Source organism: Amphibalanus amphitrite, unplaced genomic scaffold (assembly GCF_019059575.1).
Source record: "Amphibalanus amphitrite isolate SeventyFive unplaced genomic scaffold, NRLGWU_Aamphi_draft 000947F_arrow, whole genome shotgun sequence".
In the NCBI taxonomy this organism is placed as follows: Eukaryota; Metazoa; Arthropoda; class Thecostraca; order Balanomorpha; family Balanidae; genus Amphibalanus; species Amphibalanus amphitrite.
The window spans coordinates 112,090-137,094 of record NW_024882441.1 but is presented as its reverse complement, the minus strand read 5'-3'; the positions used below and the strand labels follow the sequence as shown (position 1 = coordinate 137,094).

The 25,005-nt window shown below is 50.3% G+C and overlaps 1 protein-coding gene across 1 annotated transcript; it reads right to left on the bottom strand.

Annotated features, from left to right (window-relative positions):
• Window positions 1-489: 489 nt before the first annotated feature.
• On the bottom strand, window positions 490-25,005 carry LOC122368441 (sensory neuron membrane protein 2-like). Its single transcript, XM_043342371.1, has 10 exons — window positions 24,682-25,005; window positions 20,154-20,320; window positions 11,911-12,061; window positions 9,287-9,553; window positions 8,320-8,531; window positions 7,492-7,670; window positions 6,976-7,094; window positions 3,851-3,976; window positions 1,506-1,664; window positions 490-1,201 (listed from the first exon to the last, which is right to left on the bottom strand). The coding sequence occupies exons 1-10, from the start codon at window positions 24,796-24,798 to the stop codon at window positions 1,172-1,174; spliced, it is 1,527 nt and encodes a 508-aa protein (XP_043198306.1). The 5' UTR covers window positions 24,799-25,005; the 3' UTR covers window positions 490-1,171.

Sequence of the window (25,005 nt, the reverse complement as noted above, 5' to 3'; positions counted from 1 at the left end):
CGAATAAATGACCTTATTTCTAAAATTCAGCATCACACATTTGCTCGAAAGAACTCAACAAGAAACGAGAACATCGCCTTCAGCAACTTGCAGTATCACGTATAAAGCTCCGATCTTGGTCTAAGATCACTGACCACAGCCAAAGCTGCTGCCTAGCATTGCACATAGGACAAACAAACACACATGACGGAGACGGCTCTCTGCAAACGAACAAATGGAATGCGGCAAATACGCCCCCTTGCGAAGGGGTTAACGGGAAAACGCTATTTAGCATAGCGCACTGGCTACAGTTGGGAGCTAGATGATAAAACGGCCTTCACACATAGAGCTACGAGTATGCTACGGTTGGTGCACATAGCTCCTTGACGAAAGAATGGGTCAGTCGGGATAACGACTTTGCCACAGCTCGGGCATTCAAGCTTGGCTTGTTTTCGAAGAAGAAAAAAAAAACATTTTTTTTTGCAAGGTGCGATTTCCTTAACAAAAATAAATCATCTAAAAAAAATTATCAGATCTCAAAGTGATGACAACGATGATAATGTCACACAGATCATAAATGTTAAAATGAGCCGCAAGCATGGTGATCGTGTCATTAACATGACGGTTCCAGATGCTGACAGTGTGTTGGTTTGCGAAACACCCTACCATCGCCGCGACTCCGTGTGTTCGGATAACTAGTACTTCGCAGACGGCAAGGCACGCCGGCTGTATTTGGTTCTGTGACTGAGAGCCACGAGCGATGAATGAGGAGCGAGGATGTCGAGTAATGAGAGAAGCTGGCTCTGCGGCCCATAGTCTACCCCAAATATCAGCATCAACCATGCTCCGCCTTAGTCTCACAGCTCACTGCCTACTCCACATCATACGAACTCCACTATCCCACACAGATCAATCACCGCCTTCACGCCTCGCGTCAGTACCGATTCGCCGTCACCCTCTCCCCACTCCGACCGTCCACTGCCGCCGCAGCGGTCCCGTTCGTCACTGCACCGTTCCTAGTCTGTCGGCCCTCTGTTCCCTGCAGTGTGAGCGGCCGGCGCTCGGTGCCTGTCGGGTACTGCGGCGGCGGCAGCAGAGTCTGATCGCTGCCCTCCGCGTCCACGGCGAGCCGGCAGTGGCCGGCGCCCAGCTGGGGTCCCGGTGCAGCTCGCGCCGCAACCGGGACCGACCGTCATTGCAGTGGGCACTGTCCGGCCTTGGTCTGAAACGGGGACGGTCGGGACGGCCGGTCAGCGAGTGGACGGGCGGTCACCGGTGACGGCGCGTCTTTCAGAGTCGATGAGTCAGCAATGTCAACACGGCGGTAGAGCGGCGCGGTAGTCCGCCGTGGTACAATCAAACACAACTTTCACGACGTTTCACTGGGAACACGCCCAGATCCGACCTGAGTCATGCTCTACCGGCGCACAATTAGTCTACGCTTGCGCCGTGACCCAGTGCAGTGACCTAGTGACAGCCGTCTCTAGTAAGTGGATAGGCCCATGGCTGTAGCGCTAGTAACTTACCGTGGGGTGGCTGTGGCGACGCAGATACATCAGTCCAGCCAGCAGCAGCAGGGCCGATCCCAGAGCGACCAGCAGCCAGCGGGCGGCGGCCACCAGACTCAGCGGACGCTGCAGACGGTCTCGGAACTCGGCCGCCAGTGCAGAGTTCACTACCGCCGTCTGGGGACATGGGACGGAGCGCAGTCTCAGAGACAATGTAAGGCGCATGTTGATACAGGTGAGCGGTAACCGACGCTAGTGACGAAATCATTGTATATTTTCCTGGGACAATGCAATGAAGACAAAGTCAGACGAAGAGTGAGGAGGATTTCGTGACTGGTGTCTGACCGACCAATATTGGTGATCAATTGTCACTGCGACGGAGTTTTGATAAGCCCCGCAACTCTAAAGATCAACAAAGTTTTATGTAACGGGTCGATGTGACACATCACATCAATCGCAAAGTTCACGGAATAACAGCGAGCCTCTTCAATCTGTACCTATGTCCCACAGTTCACCGACACAATTTCACCTGATGCAACAAGTAAATCATGCCCGCGATCCCTGATCGGCCACACAAAGTCCGGTGGACAGCTGATCCGATGACTCGTCACATGGACGGACATTCGGTATCGGGGTGGCTTAGACAGCGGGGCCGGTCCTTATCGGACCACCCAGGGATCGGAACTGGTCCGACCGGCTACCGAAACAGCGGAAATGCTGAAACGCTGCCGCCGAAATCCACCCGAATAGCGGAGCGTACGCACCCATGCACAAGTATGACACAACGATACAGCGACTACCGCTCTTCCAACTACTTTTCCCAGGAATGTATTTACCCCGATGAACGTTAACACCACTAATCGCTCCAAATCCTGTTATTATTGTTGTTGGTCTCAGGGATTCACCTCTGATGAAATCCGCTCGTGGCCAGCAATCATGTAGGTAATCCGAACTCAGAAGCCACGCGAGTGAGGCCATTCAACTTTCCAAACGGGTCCTGTGACCTGTTACTTCCGCTGGCTGTAGTGATACTTCCGAAAACAGGACTGCGTGGTCCGAGAACAAATAAATAATATAAAATAGCAGTCCAGTACGAACTTCAGTTTCAGAAATCCCAAGCGCCCAAAATAGCCCGGCATGACGAGATCGAAAGGACGTTTCAATGATATTTCAAATTTTCAATGCTTCACTACTTTTTTCTTACGAAAGTATAGGTAGAAGCATTGTTCTAATGTATTTGTAAATACTCAACCACACCACCATAGCAGAAGACCGCTCATCGCATCCATAAACCCAGTCATGTGCTCCGCCGGCTGACCAAGCCGCACAAAACACCGCTACAAAAACCTTCCACCGCGTCACGGGTCTCACGGTAGACTTTCCGAGCCGCCACGCATCTCAGCACACCCGTGTCCACTTTTTGCCGAGACCCGAGCGGCCACGAGCCCGTAATCTGGCTCGAAGACCGCGCTCTGCTGCTTCCCAGCTCATCCACCGGGTCGGACAGCGGTTCGAACTGGCCGAGGACACGCCTGCCGGAGCCGATGGCTGTTTGTATGGTCAACTACCGAGCCGGGTTTCTCCCGTACGGGCTCTGTTGACTCTAGCGGGTGGTTACGGTGGTGACGACGGAGGTTTGTGATGATGGAAAAACTGGTGATGACAATGGTGATGATGATGTTGACGGGGTACATTGGTGATGAGAGTAGAGACCCTAGGATGGCAATGACAGTGACTATGTTGACAGAAAGTCAAGAAAGAAAGTGGTCTGTCTCAACGATCTCCATTCGGGAGCACTAGCCTGCACGGACTGAGACCGTACTAACGCCGCACGTTTCTCCAGACGAAGCGGCCGTTCCCAGACAGACAGCTTTGCTGTACTTTCTGTCACGGGCCGACACTCTGCAGCTCGGTTACCTGTGACCCGTCTGTCCCAATTAGCGCCCCGGGCGCTCAGGCCGGTCAGAGCGCGGCCCTAATTGGACGACGAGACGACGCGCTCCATAAAGCACAGCTACTTGCGGTGTTCGTAACCGCTCGGCCGTTGGCTCGGAATTGTTCGTGAGATCAGCCTCCATGAAACCAGCCGTTAGCTGCTTTCTAAGAAAATGTGTGCCTGCATACGAGCCGTAACCCAGCGCATTAAAACTCTGCGGACAATATGCGCTAAATATAGCTAAATCAACGATCCGATTAAAACTTCTTGCCTTATACGCGAGTTACATCAAACTCATCAAATCGTGGATGTTGATATTCCCACATACATTATTGCACTTCGGTAAGGATGCAATCTAATCCCTTCTACAATTCAAAACGGTCGCTGTTACGTAAAAATCCTTGCCGGTGCCGCGGTTCGAACTCACCTCGTTGGTGTACATGACCGGGAAGAGCACGGGCGGCAGCCGCTCCATACCGTCCAGAGAGCCGAACCGCTCTAGGTCAATGTTGATCTGAATCTTCTTACCGCCGTTCAGGGCCAGTCCGGTGAGCTGCCGGATAAAAACAGGGATCAGGGTCAGTGCACCTCGGGTTGCTCTGCCAGAAAACAGGGATCAATTCAGATCACCTCGGTTTGTTCTGTCGGAAAACAGGGATCAGAGGAGTTCGCCTTGGTTTGTTTTGAGGGATGTTAACGCTCAATCCGTCTCCCATCAACGTTGTAAGCCTTGGACAATCGATCTCATGCAGCGACGTACTGAATGAAAATTTAGACTTGTATTCGAAAATATATGGATTCAAGTACAAGATAATGCTGTTTGATGACGTAACTACTAACCTCACCGGTCTTGAAATGTCCTTTCAGACAGAGTTAAGACCTCATCGAATGCCGATTTAAAAAAAAAACATTGTCCACTCTAACAACTGCCACATACATAAGCATCGGAAAGAGGCATCCCAAGGGTTGTTGGAATCACATAATATGCACTACACCGACATAAAGAGGTGTTGCCGCATTCTAGAGGTCATACAAGAGCAGAGTTTCTGCCTTCGTGTAACACTCAATGGTCCCACAGAGAGCACGGCTCCCGCTAAAGCCCGACTCAGATACCCGAAGGAGCCATCGACTCAGGCCATTAGTGCCGACAAAACAGAAGCATTAGCCGAGTCGGCGCCGTGACCATGGCTATAACGGTGCGGCCGTGCAACAGTGTTACAGACTGATACGGACCCCGCGGCAGCGCGCCAATTGTCGCAGAGCAAGGCCACTCAGCGGGCGATCCTGCCGGCTCTCACCAGGCTCACCACAGCACAATAACACCCATCAGCCAGATACGGCCGAACGGAATGCAAATCAGCATCGAAAATGGACGGTATTAACAACTGAGAAGTGCGAGTTGGCTTAGCTTTTAACTCGCGTTTCTCCAAAGCTTTACAGAATGCGGATATTGGCGTGCTATAAGCCGTTTTCACGACGGGCTATCCGGCGAATGCACCTGATTTGACCAAATCTGCACCTAATTTCTTTTACAGCAAATAGAGATAAAGCAGGCATATAGGCAATTAGTGCAACCCTAGCTGATAGCTGCTAAGAGACACACTGAACCTGATTTGACCAAATCTGCACCTAATCTGTACCAGATCTGCACCAAATGTGTACCAGATGGCCGTCGTGAAAACGGCTATTATTGATTGAACATGTATTGGAGGCCTTAATTCCGTGGAGAGTTGTGGTTGCGTAACGGTTGTTATTCGTACCCCTTCGTTATATAATTCATATCTAATGAAGTAGCGTGACTACCATCACTACACCTATGTTATTCGACTATGAAAACGTTTACCGGAAAGCAGCATTGGTATTCAGTTCGTAGCACTAACGTTTTACGGCGCATCCGCTTCCGAAATGACGACTGAATAATTGGAGCTTCATTACGTAAGACCGGGTCTTCCTGTGCTACTAGCAAGAGATAGGAACACAACTACTTCTTTTCGCTGTTTACGCTGCCACTCATTCTCGTTGCAAAGGCGTCCTGGATCGCATTCTTAAACGCACATAATTATAAGGTAGAGCTCACAAACGTGCAGCCTAAGCAACAAGCCCTCTGAATGTTGCAACCCTATTACCCTGCATGCTTCAGCAACAGCATCATTGTTCCCAGAGCCAGTTTACTGAGTGGCTTTAACGACTATCAGCTGCGCCACGACAACATAACATTCTTGCCGGGAGGTGCGTAGTTCTGGGAAAGGCACTGGCCTCAGTCAACCTTCCAGTCCAGCGCCCGTGGCACCCCCGTACCGCCGGCGCCGCTCGATACCGCAAACGGTGCGGCGCGGCGGTCGGACGGTCGGGCGGACGGGCACAGCACGTGAGTCTGAATAAAATACCGCGGCACAGGCCGATCAGGAGCGGCACGGAAAAGCACGGACGACACGGATGGCAGCGAACACACACAGACAGTGCACAGATGTACATAAATATTATAAGGAATAAGGATGACACGGAAGCGGCACGGAATAGCACGGACGGCAGCGAAGCAGCTGCGGCGCGGCAGCGTGGTTGGGATAAGGAGCGAGTACGGAAGCGGCTAGGAAGGTAAACAGAGCCATTGCACGCCCGCAGGTGTGCCGGGCAGCACCGGAGGGGCGCCCCCCGCCCGCCAATGCCGCGGGGCAGGCACTCTCATCAGTGAGGTAGGGTTACCTACTGCCACCGTGAGACAGGCAACAAGGGAGAGCAACGGTGAATAGGTGGTGTGCTCATCACCCGATTGGACAGCCCTGGGTGATCAAGTTGTTGATGCAGGCGTGCGAATGTATGTGTGCCTTTCCATCCGCCTTATCCTAAGGCTGCCCCCTGCGCGCAGGTCCACACTCCTCCCCGTTGGAAAATAACCACAAGAGTTGGTTTAACGTATGATGGTTATTCATTCCACGTGATACGTGACCGGACAAAAGTTGCAAGTAACTAGCAGTTCAGCAGATACGATGAATTTATTCGCATTCAGACCTCCATAACTAAAATTCGTAATACCAGCATGGCAGGGAGACAGAGTAGCGCTATTAACCTGCACTAAGCCGGCTCATTTCAAAGGGCCAAGTTCACTTTTGTCTTCCATAATCACGTATTATTAAACCGAGATCAATTCAGATTATTCGAGCGATGCGTACAATCTTAATGGAATTTCGTCCAGCGTTGTCACACGAAATATAGCCCAAATCGGTAACGCCAGCCGGGTCGAAATGCCTAAAGTTTTAACGATCCCCAGGATAAATGACGCAATTACTACCGAAAGGGACTAGTTCCCTGAGTTTGCTATGTCCAGTGTTACATCATCGCGGCGTTATCTTCGGTTCGTCGCAGCTGTCCGACGGCAGCTGAATGAAGCCGAGTGTTAAATTAGCCTCCTACGTGACACACCGCTAACAGCGCGGCTCTGTGTGCGAAGAGAGTGACAACAAGACAGAACCCGTGTTGGCCCACATGACTGGAAACTACCCGTCACGACTCCCCCGGCGGGGAGGGGAGAGGGGGAGAGGGAGGCCCACTCACTGGCTCAATGTCGATAAACGTCTCGTGGTAGCGTTTGTCCGGGGCGAGGCCGTCCACGGCTTCTAGATAGGATGGATCTCCGTTGTAGAAGTGAGGCGTAGAAGCGACAATTGGTGCTCCTGCGGAGAAAATACGGCGTCATCAGAGGGTAGAGGAAAGGGAGGGAGGGAAAGAGAGAGGAGAGAGAGAGCGAGAGCGAGAGCGAGAGCGAGAGCGAGAGCGAGAGCGAGAGCGAGAGCGAGAGCGAGAGCGAGAGCGAGAGCGAGAGCGAGAGAGAGAGAGAGAGAGAGAGAGAGAGAGAGAGAGAGAGAGAGAGAGAGAGAGAGAGAGAGAGAGAGAGAGGCATAAGTACCGAACCAGTCCCATGACTAAGCCCCGTGACAGTACCATAAATCGCGACGTTACACACCAACAACCACACCAAATCACCCCCAGACGGTGAGCGTACCATTCCCTCCGCCATCTTCCGCCACTCTCCCTCCTAATGCCAGCGGCGCCGCCGGCCGCGCCGCTCACCGAACTGGCAGGGGCTGAGGCTGAGCGCTCCGGCACGCAGGCAGTGGTCCTCCGGGGCGCAGAAGCACTTGTTGTCAGGGTTGACGGCCGGTTCCTCCAGAACAGCGCGCGCCGGCACGTAGCGACGCGTCGAGATGCCGAAGTACTCGACGTCGCGCTCGTAGTCGAGGTAGATGGATCTGTGAAGTCGGGGAGTAAGTAGTTATTATGCTTTTATAACCACCGAGAGATGCCTCGTGCGCTTCTCTACACCGACCAAGAAAATATCGAAACTCGAAAACTATATGTGATAGTATCCCGCGAGTAGCAGGGGAACAGCAGCATTTTCATGATTTGTCCCTGACCTATGGCGTTCGCTGAAACCTGCCATAAATCACGAACACTCATCTAAACGATGCTGCAAGCAAGGTTATGCAGATTTGCAGCAGTTGGAAGTCTGAGAAGAGATGGGGCTGTAGAGAGGTAGCAGTTTCCTTGGCCCACTTACAGAACAAACGATAAACGAGACATTAATTACGACAGGTCTGCATACGTGGCATATGGCCATGAAGGTAGCACATCCTGTTGGTTTGGTTCGACACAAACGCTCGATACAACTGCATGAGACAGCCGAGGACAGACAGTTAAAAAGTAAAACCGCACCGCAAATAATCGCTAAGCTACAAAAAAAAAAAAATCAAACTCCGAACAGACCATTTCAAGTGGACGAGAACAAACTCAGAACTTCTCCAGCGCTAAATAATAAATAAGTGAAATAAAAAAAACATAGGGACAGGAAATATCACATTCCACCACACAGACACCAGTCGCGTCATAAGTAGTACGCACCTGCATAGGTCCTTGTTGAATATGAATATGCGGTCCTTTCTCTCCATGTGCGGGGGATAGGTGATTCCATCTGTGCCGTTCAGCATATTGCAGTAGGACGAGCCCCAGTAATCAAGCGATGACTTGCCCTTGTACGACTCCACGCGCGTGAAACGGTCGATATCATTTTTACCCGTATCGATCGTATATGGGCCGTCCAGAGAGTTGTTATACTGGGAACAAAAATACAAAATGATCAAGATAATCGTACGCAATACGCATGTTTAGTGCAACAATCGGCCTTTTAGGTGCTAATGCATTATGACGGCGGTCTAGTCCTCTCACACTAGCATATGTGTTAGATCTCTCGATATGCGCGCTATTGAAGCCCGCAGCTGCGCCGGAAGCATATCGAAGAACCGGTACCTATACGAGACATCTGAGCCGCACTCAAGGTCCCGAGAAACCAGCTCCACTACGACAGGTCAACGCCCTCAGCATTGCAACATACGTCCGGTGGAATGATCTTTAACTGGATCAACCACCCCATCGGAACAACGGTCAAATGGCCACGTGTGTTTCAGTGAGCAGCATACCGCGGTTGTTTCGAGCTAAGGTGTCACTGATCGATAGCCAGAATCAGCAGAGCGGACAAACCAGGTCTCAGACGGACCACCCGAGACTGAGCGCCGGCTATTCGTTCCGGTCTCGCAATCGAGCGGAGCATGTCACCGCCAGTAAACCTCAGCGAGCTTCAAGAGTAACTAGCCGCATGACTCAGCAAACAAGTCGGTCTGATCATTCCGGTTATCGTTCAACACAAATCCCTGGTTTTAGCTATCCTGGAGCATTTACATCACAGACATAACGTCAACCAATCCAGCCAACAACAAAATAACCTCTGGCGGATAGCGACAATCGACATACCGACACAAATTTTCCCATCACTCTAGTGAGGAAGCCCGCCGGTCACATCCCTTACACTCACCATCATGGACGGAAAGCGGCCGTTCTTCAGTCTCTCCAGGTCGCGTGGACTGCCGCACAGTCCTCTGCCACACAGACCATCCAGGATGGCTCCGGTGCCGGGCAGCCTGAGCAGGCTCTTCAGCGCCGGCACCGGCGACCCGTCGAACAGCAGCTGTCGTACGGGGACGGAGACGAACGGACGGCGCAGCTGCGGCCCCATGGTGGCCGACACGAGTCCACTGAGAATCATCGAGAGCGGCAGCGAGGCCACCAGTTCCTGCAGCATCTGTGACACGGGGTGGGGGGAGGGGACTGGGGTTAGCGGAGACATGGGGAACGAGAGCCGAAACCGCGAGACAGGGGAGATGGGCGGGGAGGGTAAAACCATAGAGCATAGACTGAGGAGAGCTCAGAGTAAATGAGGATTCTAGCACAGAAAAGAAATATAGTAATTCAGCATTTGCAACATAAAACGTAGGCAGAGATTCATACCATTTGACAACGTATTAAGAGGTCAATATGTCATTTCTTCAGGTCGCAGCGGAGAGACATGTTCGTTCGGGACACGACAAACAGTTGAGTAGAGGCCGGTGTACTGGAGTGTAACGGGGTCGAGGTACTAACGCGTAGCAACCACGGTCCGGTTACCGCGAGGACTCTTCTGCGTAGCAGCATATTTTCTATTCGGTGCATGCAATTAGGCGATGCTATGCAGAACTGGCGCAAAGCAAGCAGCCGACGGCGCTACTCCGCGAGTAAACTGAAGACAGAGAGCTCCCGGGCGAACTACACGCTGCTTTTAAGCGGTACACAATACGTCTGTAAAAGTTTCGCAATTACCACATCCAGTGTGCCACAGACCTACCATTTCGCCAGTGCGCGAAAACAGGATATGATTTGCCAGTTACTCAGAACAACAATCATTGCAAAGCCGCAAAGCCTTCCTCAATCACCAAGCAGAGACGCATTTTGGGAGGTCGAGCTTCAAGACAGCACGCTACACCTTGTGTTTAACGTCACAGGAATTTTAATTGGAAAGTAACTATTAAAATATTAGCACTCTACAAGAAATGAAATGAACGTATGACAAACTACCGCCAAAACTATGCAAAAATATGGTATGAAGCACAAACTAGGCCCCACCTTACCTTCGTCATCGACAACAACATGTCCAAAAAGCGCATACTGGCTAATCACGACTGAAACCAGCCCCCACCCAGCCGGGACCAATCAGGAATCTCGGGCCAGCCGCACAGTCGGCGGCGCTCCCGCACGGCGATAGGGCACGCGCACTTGGACCCACACCCGTGGCTAACCATCCGATGAAGCCGACACACGCATGACTAGCCATCAGATAGCGCGGCCACCTGTATGCTCCGGAATAGGTGCGGCGGCGCCGGGGGCTGAGGAAGGGTAGCGCGCGGTTCGGTACGGTGTCGCACCTGTCTTATCTCGCGCGCCGTGGCTTTGATCAGGAATATCACCTCTGGAGACAAAAGACCTCAGCGCCTATCTAAAATCAGCCGGTGACGTTACACTGAAACTATTTCCCATCGTGACTAGAATCAGCCGGTGATGACGTTGGACTGAATCTGTTCCAATCATAAGCACAAGTCTCGGCTATATGCAAGTCATCACAGTCCGATGCATCTTGCAACAGTGTATTTTCTTTTTTGTCCCGCGTTGCTTTAATACAAACAGAAGGCGCTCACCAAAATAAATACCTAAGTCTGGGAACGTTTACAACATGGCTACTGTATATTGCAGCTAGCATAAATAGGTCGCAGCCCAACGCTGATCGAGGACCGCACGGCGTCCGCAAATATCAATTACCAGGCCTTTTCTCAAGATGAAATGTGATCAGAGCTTGTGTCAGCGTCAATAAGATAGGCAAACCGCAGTCAGCGTTGCACCTCGAAATAGCACTGACTTGGTGTACCATTTCTGATATTGTCACTGGTTTTATGCGATAAGTCGTAACGATCCCGCAGCATTTCGTGGCATCCCCGATTTAGCTTCTTGCGCTGACGGCTTTTCCAAAAACACACATGCCTGTCAGGCGCGGACAAAGCGGCTTACCTACCACAACAGCCCAGAGGTCGTGGCCGGAGCCGAGACCATCCGTCAATGGCCGCTGTCAATGTCGGATTACAGTCGCGGCGTCTCACAGGGGGTGTTTCAACACGCCAGAGAGATATGGTAGAGTCAGACTGTGACAAAGCTAAGTCAAAGAGTCAGGCTGTGTCCGCCTGTGTCAGTGCTGCCTGCGAGTCAGACTGTGTCTGTGGTGTCAGCAAGTCAAGCTGTGTCCGCCTGTGTCAGTGCTGCCAGCGAGTCAGAGTTTGTCAGTCTGTGTCAGGGGTGTGTCAGTGTCAGTCGAAATAGCGCATTCCTTTGTTCGTAACGCATTTACGAACGATGCTTCAAAACTCAGGTAGCAATATCGCTTCCACCTCAGAACCCAGCCACTGTAACCGCACAACCACAGTGTCAACAGTTCAACACCCTTCCCCACCGGTCCCCTCCCCACTCCAACACAAAGAAGCAAGAACCAGTCATAACTCAGGTCTGTCCCACCCCACACCCCTCCCGAACTACCTTTACTATGGTATCGTAGCAGAGTAGCGTTGGTAAGCCACTGACCAGCATTGGAGCGTTGACGGTAACGATGCTGGTGTCCTCATCCACGCCGGGCGCCGATGTTTCCGGGTCGAACGCATACGACAGGTGCTCGGAGTAGGTGAGCCGCGCGCCGTCTTCCGACCAGCTCAGGTTCACCCGTCGCCGGCTCTCCCTGTGAAGGAGAGGGGTGAGGATGTCGGTGACGATCTCCCTGTAAGGGGGAGGGGCGGATGTCGGTGACGATCTCCCTGTAAAGGGACAGGGGCGGATGTCGGTGACGATCTCCCTGTAAGGGGGAGGGGCGGATGTCGGTGACGATCTCCCTCAGGGGCACAAGCCAGTCAGACTCTCTTTGTGAATGGACAGGGCTTCATGTTAGCGAAACTCCCCTTGTGAAGGAGACAGCCGTCATGGGTAGAGGTATATGAGGGTCTCCCTGCGAACGGTACATGGTGCAGATTAGAGATGTCAATCGGATACCAACTTTTTGGTATACCGATACCAAACCGATACCAACTTGGTATTTGGTATTTCAAGGCGAACGCATTTGGTATTTTGTTGGTTTTATGAATCCTCTCTAATGTAAAAAAGGCTGAGAATTTGGTAAAAAGTTGTTATTTCCTTCATATTTCCAAGTCGGTTCGGTTTCGGTATTTTTCCATGGGCATTGTTGATATTTGGTTTGGTATCACGATTTTCCGCAATTGACATCACTAGTGCAGATATCGTTGAAGATATGCACAATAGGCAGACCGGACAGACACTGGACAGACAACGTCAAGTCTCTCGCTTGAAGGGGATACGGTGCAGATGTCGTTAAGGATATGCACAGTAGTCAGACGGCACAGGAAGCAGCTGTGGCCGACCGGCTGTGCATTAGCATTGCACTCTCACCACAACACGCTACGATAGGGTCGCCGGTATTACCATACGGAAGGGCTCTCGCTCTCAATGCCGGTTGCAGTCAGCATGTGTCACACCATGCCACACATTGGGGAAACACATCGCACAGACAAGTGCACCACCTAACGCTTACAAAAAGCGCGTGCTTCCTTCGGGTTCACTCGAAGACAAGGGTAAAACGTTATCTCTAGTCGATATTTGGGATGAAACGGTGTTCAATGATAAGTGATAACACCCGACCTATTCAGCATTTACATAAAATAAGTCGGGGTCTACAAGCAAAATAAATACCAGGCTAACTAAAGCTCAGCTTACGCCTGCACAATCACCAATACCACATAAATAAATACCAGTACCTACAACAGACCTGACGGCAAAGGTCAGCTGCCGGCTCTTAGGTATCTCTAATTACACAAGCTCTCCAGGTAATAACAAGATTCCGCAGAAGGCCAGGACAATCCCGGCATCCACAACGCACCCAGACACGCATTGATACGAGCCAAACAATTCGCAACTCCGTGAAACCCGGATACCCCGTATTACGCGTCACGTTGGGTGCGCCTTCCAGCACGTGAGACCTGGAGACTGTGGCAAACTTTGCCACTCGCGTCCCCACGGGACCGCGCTGCATCCTCTCCCGGGTCCGCTCTTACACAAAACATGCATCTACGAAAGAGCAAGCTCAGTTTCTATGGCTTTATCTACCTCCATAAAGAAATGTCGGTACAATCATAGGTAGGATGCACCACTTCCATGTTGAGGATGTGAGTTGCAACTTCAGTGTTGACACGAGTTAGTGTTTTTTTTTCGCAATGACGGTTGTAGATTAAAGTCGTGATTCGCTAGGTATTTGCGACCAGCTCCCGCCTCTCTGCTCATGTCAAACACCAGTAGCTACTTCTCATCGGCGGCACGGGAAACGTGGACGCTGGAGGGAGGGGGGGGGGGGCAGAGGAAACGGCACAGCCAACAAAAACAGATAAATGCGCTCGGTCCAAAGATATTCTAAATGGCGCAGTAAAATTGAGCGAGTCAAAGGAAGATTGGGGTAAACCAGAACATATAATATCCCCAATCGAAATGATGAAGAGACGTTCCAGGTCAATATTTCATAAAGTCAGCTCCACGAATGCCGTAAAACGGCAATAACCCCCAACGTGGAGAATTTGGTTATAATGAAAAATAAATATGGGAGCAGCGCCGTTATATAACCACGCCAAGTGGAAAATGCATATCACGGTGACAATCAGCACAAGAGCGGAAAGCGCGCACGGGAAGTTCAATATTAGTAGAGTGAATAGTTCAACGGAGCCTATTCGTATGTAAACTGTGGCCCTCCCTCAGTCTCCGACGATCCCACTAAACACGTCATCGGTGACGTCACCACTTATCCACAACAGTAGCGGGTATAACGTCATCACTTATCGCAATTCGGTGGCCTAGAGCGGCGGAGTGGACCATCCTTGGACTCCGCTCCCCAATACCAGCAACAGCTATTATGAAATCACTGAAACGGAACTGCGGTGACTCATCACATTCGCGGTGAGTCGATATAAAACAGCCACTGCCAGTGTTCCAGAGTCTCACAAAAGTCCGGGGTCCACCAAACACAAATAGCATACTAATACAGGCTTATATGCTGCCCGGTCACTGTGGTAGAGTGCCGACCCTAATACCCGTCGGCGCTTCTTGCCGCGGCATTTCCTTAGCTCTGACCGCCGCCGTATCGGCACCCGCTCGGTCAGAGTCGACTACGTGACCCCGCGTCGTCCGCCTCAGAGGGTCAGAGGGATTACCTGGGACCCAGCCGACACAGATAGAAGGCCAGCTGGGGCACCAGCTGGGGCACCTGTGCAAAAGGCCGGTGCATCGAAGCCGGGCCCCGGGGCCGATGATTAATTAAGCGTGGTCACAGTGGTTGGAGGATGCCGAAGGATTTGGTTACAAACGCGAATCGCTCAGGCGTGTACTTGCATCGTAACCTCAGCTACTGTTACAGCTAATCTTACACTTTGCATTATACCCAAGGCCAATGCATACAAATTACAGAATACAGATGTCCCCACCGTCAATTACAAATTGTAATACCCTCTACTTATGAGGCCAAATTAAGCTAAAAGTTTTCTCAGACACCGACTACGTGAGGTACCAGAAAAGGACCATCACGTCTCCAGACTCGACGCACCATTGCCTATCTATGGCGACATGGTGTGCCCACGTCAGCAGCGCCGGTCTGGCGCCGCCGGTCTCTGAAAGCCGCCCTCCAGCTGACGCTCTGATTCGGGCACGTGGGCCGCGGGAGATCTAACGACGGTTTGTTCAGTGGGTGGGTGCCGCATGTGCACTCTCGACAGTTGGCCGGCGCTTGTTTGTCGGACCGTAGATGGCCACCAGAAGTGAAATGGAGATAAAAGGGTGGATTGAAAGCAGATCCATATTGCACGAAACGGTAACACCTATTCGGACACGCAGACAGAGGAAGTCTGGTCTTTCTGTGTGTCGACGACCAAAGAATCACTGTGCAGCCTTTACAATTCAATTCAGGAGAAATTCCTACAAAGTTCACTCTTAGTCGGTAGTGGGCGCTGTGATAGGAGGCGGAAAAACTAACGTAACCCCAGTCGCCTTGGGAGATGACAACAAAACAAAGGAGTTCGGCGGGCCAAAACACGCTACACTCGGGGCGCCCACCGGGACAGAGACTTCGGCCGGTTATTTACGGTTGTCGTGTTCTTCCGTGAAACTGTCAGGCCGAGATAGCCGCTTTTCTTCAGCACGTGCTGACACACTTTCTCGGCCACAAAACAAACTCAGGAGAGCTCCAAGGCCCCGCAAGGCTCTCAAAACATTGGGGACGGTTCTACAAAGCAAATGGGCCGCATCGTGCCTCGTCTAGTACGATATACTATCGACCGGCGTCCTTCACCATTCCCCAAAGAAAATTCGGTTTACCAAAAGCTGAAACGTTTTTATCGCGGCAGCTGAGAATGATTACGGAGCGAGCGAAGCGAGCGTAGTCTTTCCTTAGATTAACGGAAATTTCTGAGTATGAGCGGCCGGCCGGCCGGCCGGCCGGCCGGCCGGCCGGCCGTGGTCACGCTTTTGCGAGGCTTATATCTCAGCAACCACTTGACCGATTTACACGCGGTAATTTTTGTAGGGTAGCTTCATTCCTTCTACCAAGTATTGGACTATTCCCGATGCATGTGGGTGACCCCTTATGCACGTGCCACGTGCAAAACGAAGAGGTGTCAGTTTTGTAATTGTTACAATATCTCGGTAACTACTTGGCCGATTGCGCTGAAAGTTGGCATGTAGGTAGGCACCCACTAGGCACTGCATATACATGTGCCAGAGTTGGGGTGCTGCTGCACGTGCGCACGTGCAGGGGTCGTTTCCAGATCTCGGGAACGGCTGGACCGATTGCGCTCAAATTTGGTACACGATTAGGGACCGGTTAGTAGGGTGCCGTGCACAAGTCAGTTGGGACCCATTTTGCACGTGCGCACGTGCAGGGTGCCGCTTCCAGATCTCGAGAACGGCTGGGCCGATTGTGCCCAAATTTGGCACATCGCTAGAGACCAGTTAGTAGGGTGCCATGCACAAGTCAGTTGGAGGTACCCCCTCGCAATTTCGCACGTGCAAGGCCCACCCTCTCGCTCGCTCCGTTAGTCGCCCCAAAAGGCGTTATACTGGTACTATAGTTCGTTTTTTCTAAGTTCGACCCTCACTGTAAACATCTCTTCGAACACAGCACGAGAATTGGTAGCTGAATTACTGAGAAAACTCGTTGGCGCACAATGATTTCGCGGACGATCAAGTGTATCAAAATTATTTCTACCTGGCTTCTTTTGCCCAGACTCGCAGCTCGGTATTTGCAACCCCACAAGGATCGAGGACTTGTCAGGAAGTAAAACTGAACTAATTAATAAATCGCACGGCGTTTAGTGTAACAGTATATCATCGGTGTTAGAAACTTGTTTTGAAAATATTTATTCATATCTCCAATACAAAGTGCGCTAGCCAGTTTTCTCAGTAATTCAGCTACCAATTCTCGTGCTGTTTCCAAAAAGATGTTTACAGTGAGGGTCGAACTTAAAAAAACGAACTATATACCCACAGTGTATATAAATACAGTGGCGGCAAATGCGCTTGGTCACGTGACCAAATCTGCACGTGCAGTTGTGGCGAGGGCACTTCCCGAAACTCTGGTGCCAACGGCCTCGCGGCGCCCATAGAGAATACATGGGACCTTTTCTTTTCAGACCTATCGTGTCTAAACCAAGCCATTTAGTGCAAGGATACGACTGGTTTGAGATTCAGTAGTCTTTTGGCTATCAGTCGGCATAAGAAACATATTTTTATCGGCAAAATTCGCAAAGTACCAGGTGGTTTTCCGATACCCTGCACGCCTCCTAACCCCCGGCGGCCGACCGGAGAGTCAGTAGCGCTCCACTCACGACTTTTGGCGATAGCTCAAAACACCTTACAGCTAGAGGGCTGCTATTTGGCACACCTTATCTTTGCTTCCATACGCATCTTTGGAAACCAATTGCATTTCCGTCTCAGGTCAGATCACTGACTTATGACGTCACACGTGAACCTCTGCAATAGTTCCAAAATACCGAAACTTCGCAATGCCCTCGGTGCCAGAGGAGCTGTCACAGCGAGATGATACTTACAGGACCTAGTATCCTCTAGGAGTCTCAAAACTTGTATATCTCGGATTTCTCCTAGAGGTCACATGAGGTCAGGCCGATCGCGTGACGTCACCATTACAAGTCAATGGGGAAAATAAGGAAACTGTAATTTTGACGCCGAGAATGATCTAAACCTAGCTCAAGCACACGAAATCGCAATTTCATGCAATTCTTGCAATGTCCAATGCTTCACTTTTGCATCTTTAACCTAGCGTGACGTCATTCATGACGTCACAAAGGTCACAAGTTTTTTCGTCAATAACTCCTGACAAAATTGAACTGGCAAGTCGGAAAAGTCGCTTATAGACTCGGGAAGACCTACCGAATCGAATGATATACGATATGACCTCCTCCGACCAAGTTCGTGACCTGAGTGCCTCTGACCTGGCTTTGACCCGATGTGAGCACCTTATGTTGACCCCACCCAAACAAAAGTGTACCATTTTGACGCACCGGAGCATGACAAACATGATGGTACTAAAATCGCGACTCTGCGCCGTTTTTTTTCGGCAAAGTTATTTTTCAAAACCCAAAATCGTATTTTGGCCCTTGGGGCACTTGACCTGACCCTCAGAGGCCACCAGTTGACCTGAGACTTTTTAACCGTGCATCAATCGCTGCGTCCCCGGTCTCGTAACGGCACACATGCTTGTTTTTCCCGCGAGGCTAGCTCAATTAGGGCGAGGGGTTCGTACCCGCCCACTCTCGCGGCGGGAGCGTTGGTATGTAAAAAAAAAAAACTAAGAAGTCTGGTGATGATTGATGCAAGATTCTTACAGATAATGGTAGATGAAGGTAGGGCATCAGTTATTAAAGATAAGTTAAACAAATTTGCAGCCCTCAGTAGCATTGATTTATGCATTAAGAGTTATAAAACCATAGGCGGCGGAACGGGGAGGGCACCGGGGCACCGTGCCGGGTGCCCCCTATAATTTTGGCATTTAAACATTAGCCCTATGGGCGTTGCATGGAAAGAATCGGACCGAAAGTCGGCAGTGCCCCCCCCCCCCTATTGAAGGTGTTCCGCCGCTACTGTATAGAACAACTGTAAGCTGCAGGCTCAGCTCTTCAGTTTCTACCTATGCCTGCAAACACAATAAAATCAATGGAAGAGTAATAATAGATTAATTGCATTTTATTGATGCTATTCAAGTATCAATGGTAACTATGTCACCGATGATTCAATATTATTTGCACGGTATCATTTACCACCATGCGTCTAAATATTTAGTATATAAAATAATGCAGTAAAATAAGCTGCGCCACGTCTGTCGACAAAATCTGGTGCCAACTCAAGGTCACACGGAAAATGTGGTCACGTGACCAATGTCCGGCAGCTGTATATACCAACATCGTTGCTCTCATTATGGAGCGCTGCACAATCGTGCGAAAGTACTCGAATATTGAAAAACAGCAAAAAGCGGAGTAAGCTTTCCACCGCATGGGAATATCCAGACAAAGATATCTATTAAACACCATTTCGATCGAATTTTGATGATTTTCAGCATGATGCATTTGGCTTGAGATCCAAAGAGTGCGGGAAAAGGATGGAAGCCTGATGAAAACAAATATCAGATCAGATTAGATCCATAAATCACCGAGTTGGTAGTACCTACTCTACTAGCCGGGCAAAACAATTCAAAGACGAGCCGCCGGGTAGCTGGGTCAATGGGACTTATGCCAAACACATTTACGTGAAGTGAAATCATTGCCAATCATGAATACATCAGCACACCAGCCATCACCAATAACATCGCATATCGCATTCTCCTGCCGGACCTTGAAGCCACCGCGGGTTTTTCCTAGTCTCGGACGGGCACAAGAAGCGCCGCCCGCTCAGAGAAGCGCGGACACGGCTCAAATCAGTCTCCGTGCACCGGCGGACGCTCGCACCGCCCGCCCGCTTTCGCCGCACGCTCTCTGCACGCGACCATGCCGCGTTCGGTGTCGGCCTGCCTTCACGGACCGCCGGCTAGGAGAGCACGCAGCCTCAACGAGCACCGCCAGGTCGGCAGACGGTTCACCGGGCCACAGCCGCCGGCTGGGGTTTACCCGACCTCGGTCCTATCGCCGAGTGCCCTACAAACCAGTGCTGCTATCCGCTAAGATCCGAGCGTAGGACGCATCACAGATATCATTTCTATACCTTCCATCGCATTTTGGAATGACTGCGTGTCACTGGCCAGTCATGTCCTGACCAAGACCCAGCTATGAACGCCGATGGCCACAGTACCGAGTTAGTTTCGTGAGTGCCGTGACCCAACTCACACTGAAGGTCAGCCAGCGTCGGCGGGCCGTCCGCTACCATCGATCAGCCCAATACCGTGAGCACTTCATCAACGGCTGCGTAGCTTTGTAATTCTGCTCTACACGGACAAAAAGCATGACTCTATCTATCCAACTACTCAGATGATATGACTAACTGATTATGTCCATACTAATATGTATACTACGACATTCGCCGCAACAAGGTTTTAAATTGGTTCCAAGTCACGCTAAGAGAACTATAGAGCGCAACTAAAGGGTTGATATATTTAGCTCAATGAATAACAGAACAATGTCCAAAAGAAACTCATCATGCCCACTGCCCACCTTCTAATAAATCCGCAGCCGTTCTGACCCATCTCGTCTCTGCCGACACCGCTCGCGCTGCTGACCTACCTATAGGAGAAGGGGCCGACCTCCTGCAGCATCGGCTTCTCGCCGCGCGCAATCACCGCCTCCGCGTTGGTGACGTTGAACATGATGAACTGCATGAAGACGTCCACCTTGTCCGTGGGCGCCTGCCAGCCCTCCAGGCTCTCTGAGCTTGGCGTCAGCACCATGCTCTGCAGGGAGTCACATAACACACATAACGTTAGTGGCCGCGAGTAAAGAAAGGGCTACACGCTTAGGATTTCAAGAGGGGTGTGGTGTATCGTAGTTAGGTCTAAGGGCTAAGGGCGTAAAGAAAGGGCTACACGATTAGGATTTCAAAAGTGACGAGATGTATCGTAGTGTTAGGTCTCAATGGGGGTTTCGGAAAGCGAGGCGAAAATATTGTGTGACCAAAAGCTACTTTGTAATGTTTTGTATGACAAAACTACTTTGTAATGTTTTGTATGACAAAAGGTTATCAAGGTACGGTTAGGTATTAGCTGCAGACTGGATCGTGTAATAGCTCAGTCATTCTCTCATGAACGTCTCTCCCCAAACATAAGCCGCGCACCGACGGGGGGGGGGGCGGTAAGCGGGTAACCGCCCCCCCCCCACACACCTGAGGTTTTGCGTAAAAAGCGGGAAAACCGCGACGCGCAGCGCCGCGAAATTTGGCATGACTTTTCCCTCATCAATTTTACACATGGTGTGCAAGTTTGAACCTCCTACTTTTCAAGGTCAAGTCACCAGGTCACTTCGAATGACCCAACCTCAGATCACTTTTTTGCAACTTTATCACCGTGTCAGAGCTACAGTAGATGACGGAGGCCTTTGAAAGTCGCAGGATGTAATAAGATCATTGGTAGCTACAATTCGTATATCTTGGAATTTTGATATCGATGACCTAAGGTCAGGTCAATTTCTTGACCTCCCATTACATATAAGTCAATGGGGGGGGGGGGGTCACCGACCAACCCCCTGTTTTTCCTCTAAAACGCGTCGGAACGGCCCAATATACCATGAATGACTTCATATGCGATCAAACTTGACTACCTTGAGGTCTTTTTTGCTCTTGGGCCGCTGTAAGGTCGTGTGACGGTCATCAAGGATCACTAAAGGTTTTTTGCTAATAACTTCTTACAGGAACACGATACAGCTGCGCGGATGGTCTCATTGTGTTCAGCTCGTCAAGGCACATCGCATGATATACATGATGACCTTGAGGTCACGTGACCTGAGGTCAACATTTAACCTTGACCTTCCGAGGTCAACACATACATGATTCGATGCAGATTGACAAGAGGATCACGATCGATAGTGCCATTATTTTGTTCCAAGCTTGTCTACTTCGAAAGTTATTAGAGGAAAACTTCATTTCTAGCCCCGCAGTTGACTTTTTTACCCCTGTGACGTCATCTTTGACCTGACCCGAAAATGGCCCTAGTAAAAATTGTAGACATTGTCCGTGCGTACCCCATGCCCTTTACTGCTTTTCGATATATTGCTTGGTACATTTTAGGTCCCAGATGACCCTCGGAACGAATCACCCCAATACCTGTATAGCACGACCCACAAAAAGAGACCCAGCTACTTGGCCTTCAAAGCGAGCCTGACGCTCGGACCACGGCTCAACAGCCGGTCAAAGAGACGAACAAGCAATCATCAGGATAGGGCGATGGTGCCACTTCGCTGACACGATTCAATTTAATTTAATTGGCTCAGTACACTGAGCTCACTGTTGCCGATAGAAGATCCAAAGTAATCGTAAAGGTATCACAACTCTTCGTAGAACGCAAGTAACGACCATCCTTTGCGAGATAATTGGGTTCTCCAGGCCTTCGCAATTTCATAGAAAGATTCAAAGGGGTCAGTTTTCAAGCATCAAACGAAGTGGACTAACAGGCAGCTCTGACATGACAACTGGCTTCTCCTGTAGTGCAGAAAACGTTGAAAGAGTCGGTCACACACGACTCACAAGAAAACACCACTTCTGGCGATCCGCCGCAGCTTTCTGCTGCCGTGTGCATTTTGTGCCATCACTGAGCAGTTGGAGTGGTCAGATCCGACACTTTCCCTCCTGCCCCACATCCGGCACAGCGTCCGGGCCCTGTTGCGCTTACGTCACAGCGCCGAGCGGTGATTCCCTCGGCGGTAATGGTCGCAATATTCCAGGGAGCTCTCGTGTACCCCATGCCCTGCCTCACCAGTGACAGCTGGCTGGTGGGCTCGACAGGCGCTCATTACACGTCAACTGCAAACCCCAGTGCAGCTATCGTGCAATATATCTTCCAACCAAACAACCTGAGCAAAGTTGCAATGTTTAAACGATAGACTAAATACGCAGGAATAATGGAAATTTCATTCCTCATGATTTTTGGAGAGCATTCATGGAAGGCACTCTCACTTTCGCATCAGCCTTTTCCTTTCTTTCGGCATCGGTCGGCCGCCGGATAGCCCCCACGGTCAACAGGATCTCCACTGCACAGCGTAAATGGGTAACGCGGTCACCTGTACTCCACAGGCCGCATTATGCATGCACGACTATCGCAACTCGGTGCCCTCCCTTCTAGCGGACCCGCCGACTCACCGCTGTACCGCTGATTCTCCGAACAGCAAGTCGGACGGACGTCTCAGTCACGGCTTTCAAACGGGCTTCCGATATTAGCGACTTTGGTTAGACTACCGAACATTTACAGATTTACAGAAGTAATGAAATGGAGAACGAAAAGCACAGACAATTGAAAAAGAACGTTTTGGTCTGCACAAGGAGTTGCAAGCAATGCCATTTATACAGCTCAAGGCCAGTCCAGACCCCTTCTATGGCTTGAAGAAACTGACAAACTCCGCCACCAGCGGCGGAGTGCGTCTGACGCCTCCAGTTACAGGGCGAAGTCCGGTTATCCGTTTCCCGTGCCCGCACCGCCGCGCGGCCGGCCTGGCGAGCCATCTCGTGCAGCGGGCTGCGCCACTTTTCAGATTGACTCAGCAGCCTCGTGACACAGCACTGTGCCAGAGTGAGACACGCCGGCAGCACGCGCGACCGGCCGATGAGAAGTCTCGATAGCACGCACCGAGGCAGAACCGGCTGCTGAGGCTCGGCCCGTGGCGGGCGGTACCGGATGGAACGGAGCGGGTGGGGCCGGAACGGTGGGAATGGGCAGATAAATCGGCGAGCGATGACCGAACGATGACGACCGGTGTCTGGCCAGGACACGAGCACCGGCCGGGGGTACTGCTACTAGATATATCAGATATTTACCTCAAAGGTACCATTAGTGTGACTTCAGGAAAATATGGAGCAATAGCTCCACTGGTGTTGGACAATAAGGGGTTTCATATATGCATTGTCAGGTAGGTAAATCAATGTCAACCACATATGACGTGTGCAGTCCACAGCAGAAGTAATGTGCGGTTTCAGTCATGGGTATGTTCTGCTTCTGAAGCTTAGGAATGATTAGCCAGACTACAATGAAACTTTGAATGTAGCTTATATGTATCGTCACCCTTGCAGCTGCAACTTCAGCTATTGACATCTTCTTTTCGATCACTCCACATTAAACAATCGCCAGTCAAAGCCAACCGTTGAGATTGGTAAAACCCTACATTACTTTAGCGGTGGGCTGTACATACTTATATGGCCTTGATGTACAGCTGATAATTCACCTGCTCTATAAAATCAGTCAGACTAAATTTTGGATGATATGAAGCTGAGCTACTACAAATACCTCCAGGGTTATTGCTGTGCTTGCCTTGGAATGGCCAAAATCTTATCAGTAAAAACTCTCAAAGGGAACTGAAACTATAGTCAAGAAACAACATTGCTTGACTAAAAGTTAAACGAGGGTGGAGGAACAACATTATTAACCTATTACCTGTATGCAGGTTATATTTCCATTGCAGAAAATGCATTGAATACTCAGCAACAAATTTAGCAGCATCAACACTTAGTTCCAGATAAACAAGTGAGAAATTACCATAATTCACTGAACTTTTCCCAAGGATAAATGAAAAATATCCCATTTACCTATCCCATTTGACTGCACAGCAGTGCATCACGTGCTAGGTTACCAGATAATAGATTATTGGTGACCAGCCCTTAAGACTGATGAAATTGAAATAGGTCTAATATTTCATGGTCACATGGATATCTCTTAGGGGCCTATACAAGTGTAGGTATGTGGGCATCTCATCAGATGCACATTGCACATGTTACCTACCAAACTGTGAGCATGCTGATGAACTTACTATGACCTTGACGATCATGCTGATACACCTGATCTGATCCAACCTGACTCACACTTGTATACCTTACCTTAAAGTACACAGCTCTGTAAGACACTACCTTGTCGCACAAGGTCACTGCACAGCACTCATTCTGGGTTACGTAGCTATTTTAAAATCTCAAATATTTGGTATGTAATGCGGTTCAGCTCAACTAAACAATGTGCCTAGTTAAAGAGAAAATGGAATTTTCAAAGTAAAATATCATCAAACTAACTAAATAATTTAGGATCAAACATTTCAATTTTTATCACTCAGCCTGATGACTCACCTTTTCAAGCATGTTGTCAATGATGACTGGAAAGCCATACCAGCCCAGCACGCAGCCAATGATGAGAATGCAAATACCAATGGAAGCGGTTGCTCCCACTTTTATGTTAGGTTGCATTATTAGACTGAATATTAAGAAATATGCCTAAACTAGCATCAAAACCAGATTGACAACCAGCATCCCAAAGCAGAACCAAGAGGTGAATCCACCTTAGCTTGGGCAGTCCGATATTAAAATGCTTTTGATAGGATGCTTCTGAAACCAGCTTTAGCCCAGGACATACAAGACAACTTGGGACTGAGCGCGACCTAGCTTCCACAATCT

Excerpts from the sequence above, each read along its gene's own strand:
- LOC122368441 (XM_043342371.1), bottom strand. The coding sequence starts at position 24,798 with ATGCAACCTAACATAAAAGTGGGAGCAACCGCTTCCATTGGTATTTGC. Across the intron at positions 12,062-20,153 it reads GTCGGCCCCTTCTCCTATAG|GGAGAGCCGGCGACGGGTGA; the intron begins GTAGGTCAGCAG and ends TCTCCTTCACAG. Across the intron at positions 9,554-11,910 it reads CCGTCAACGCTCCAATGCTG|ATGCTGCAGGAACTGGTGGC; the intron begins GTCAGTGGCTTA and ends CCCGTGTCACAG.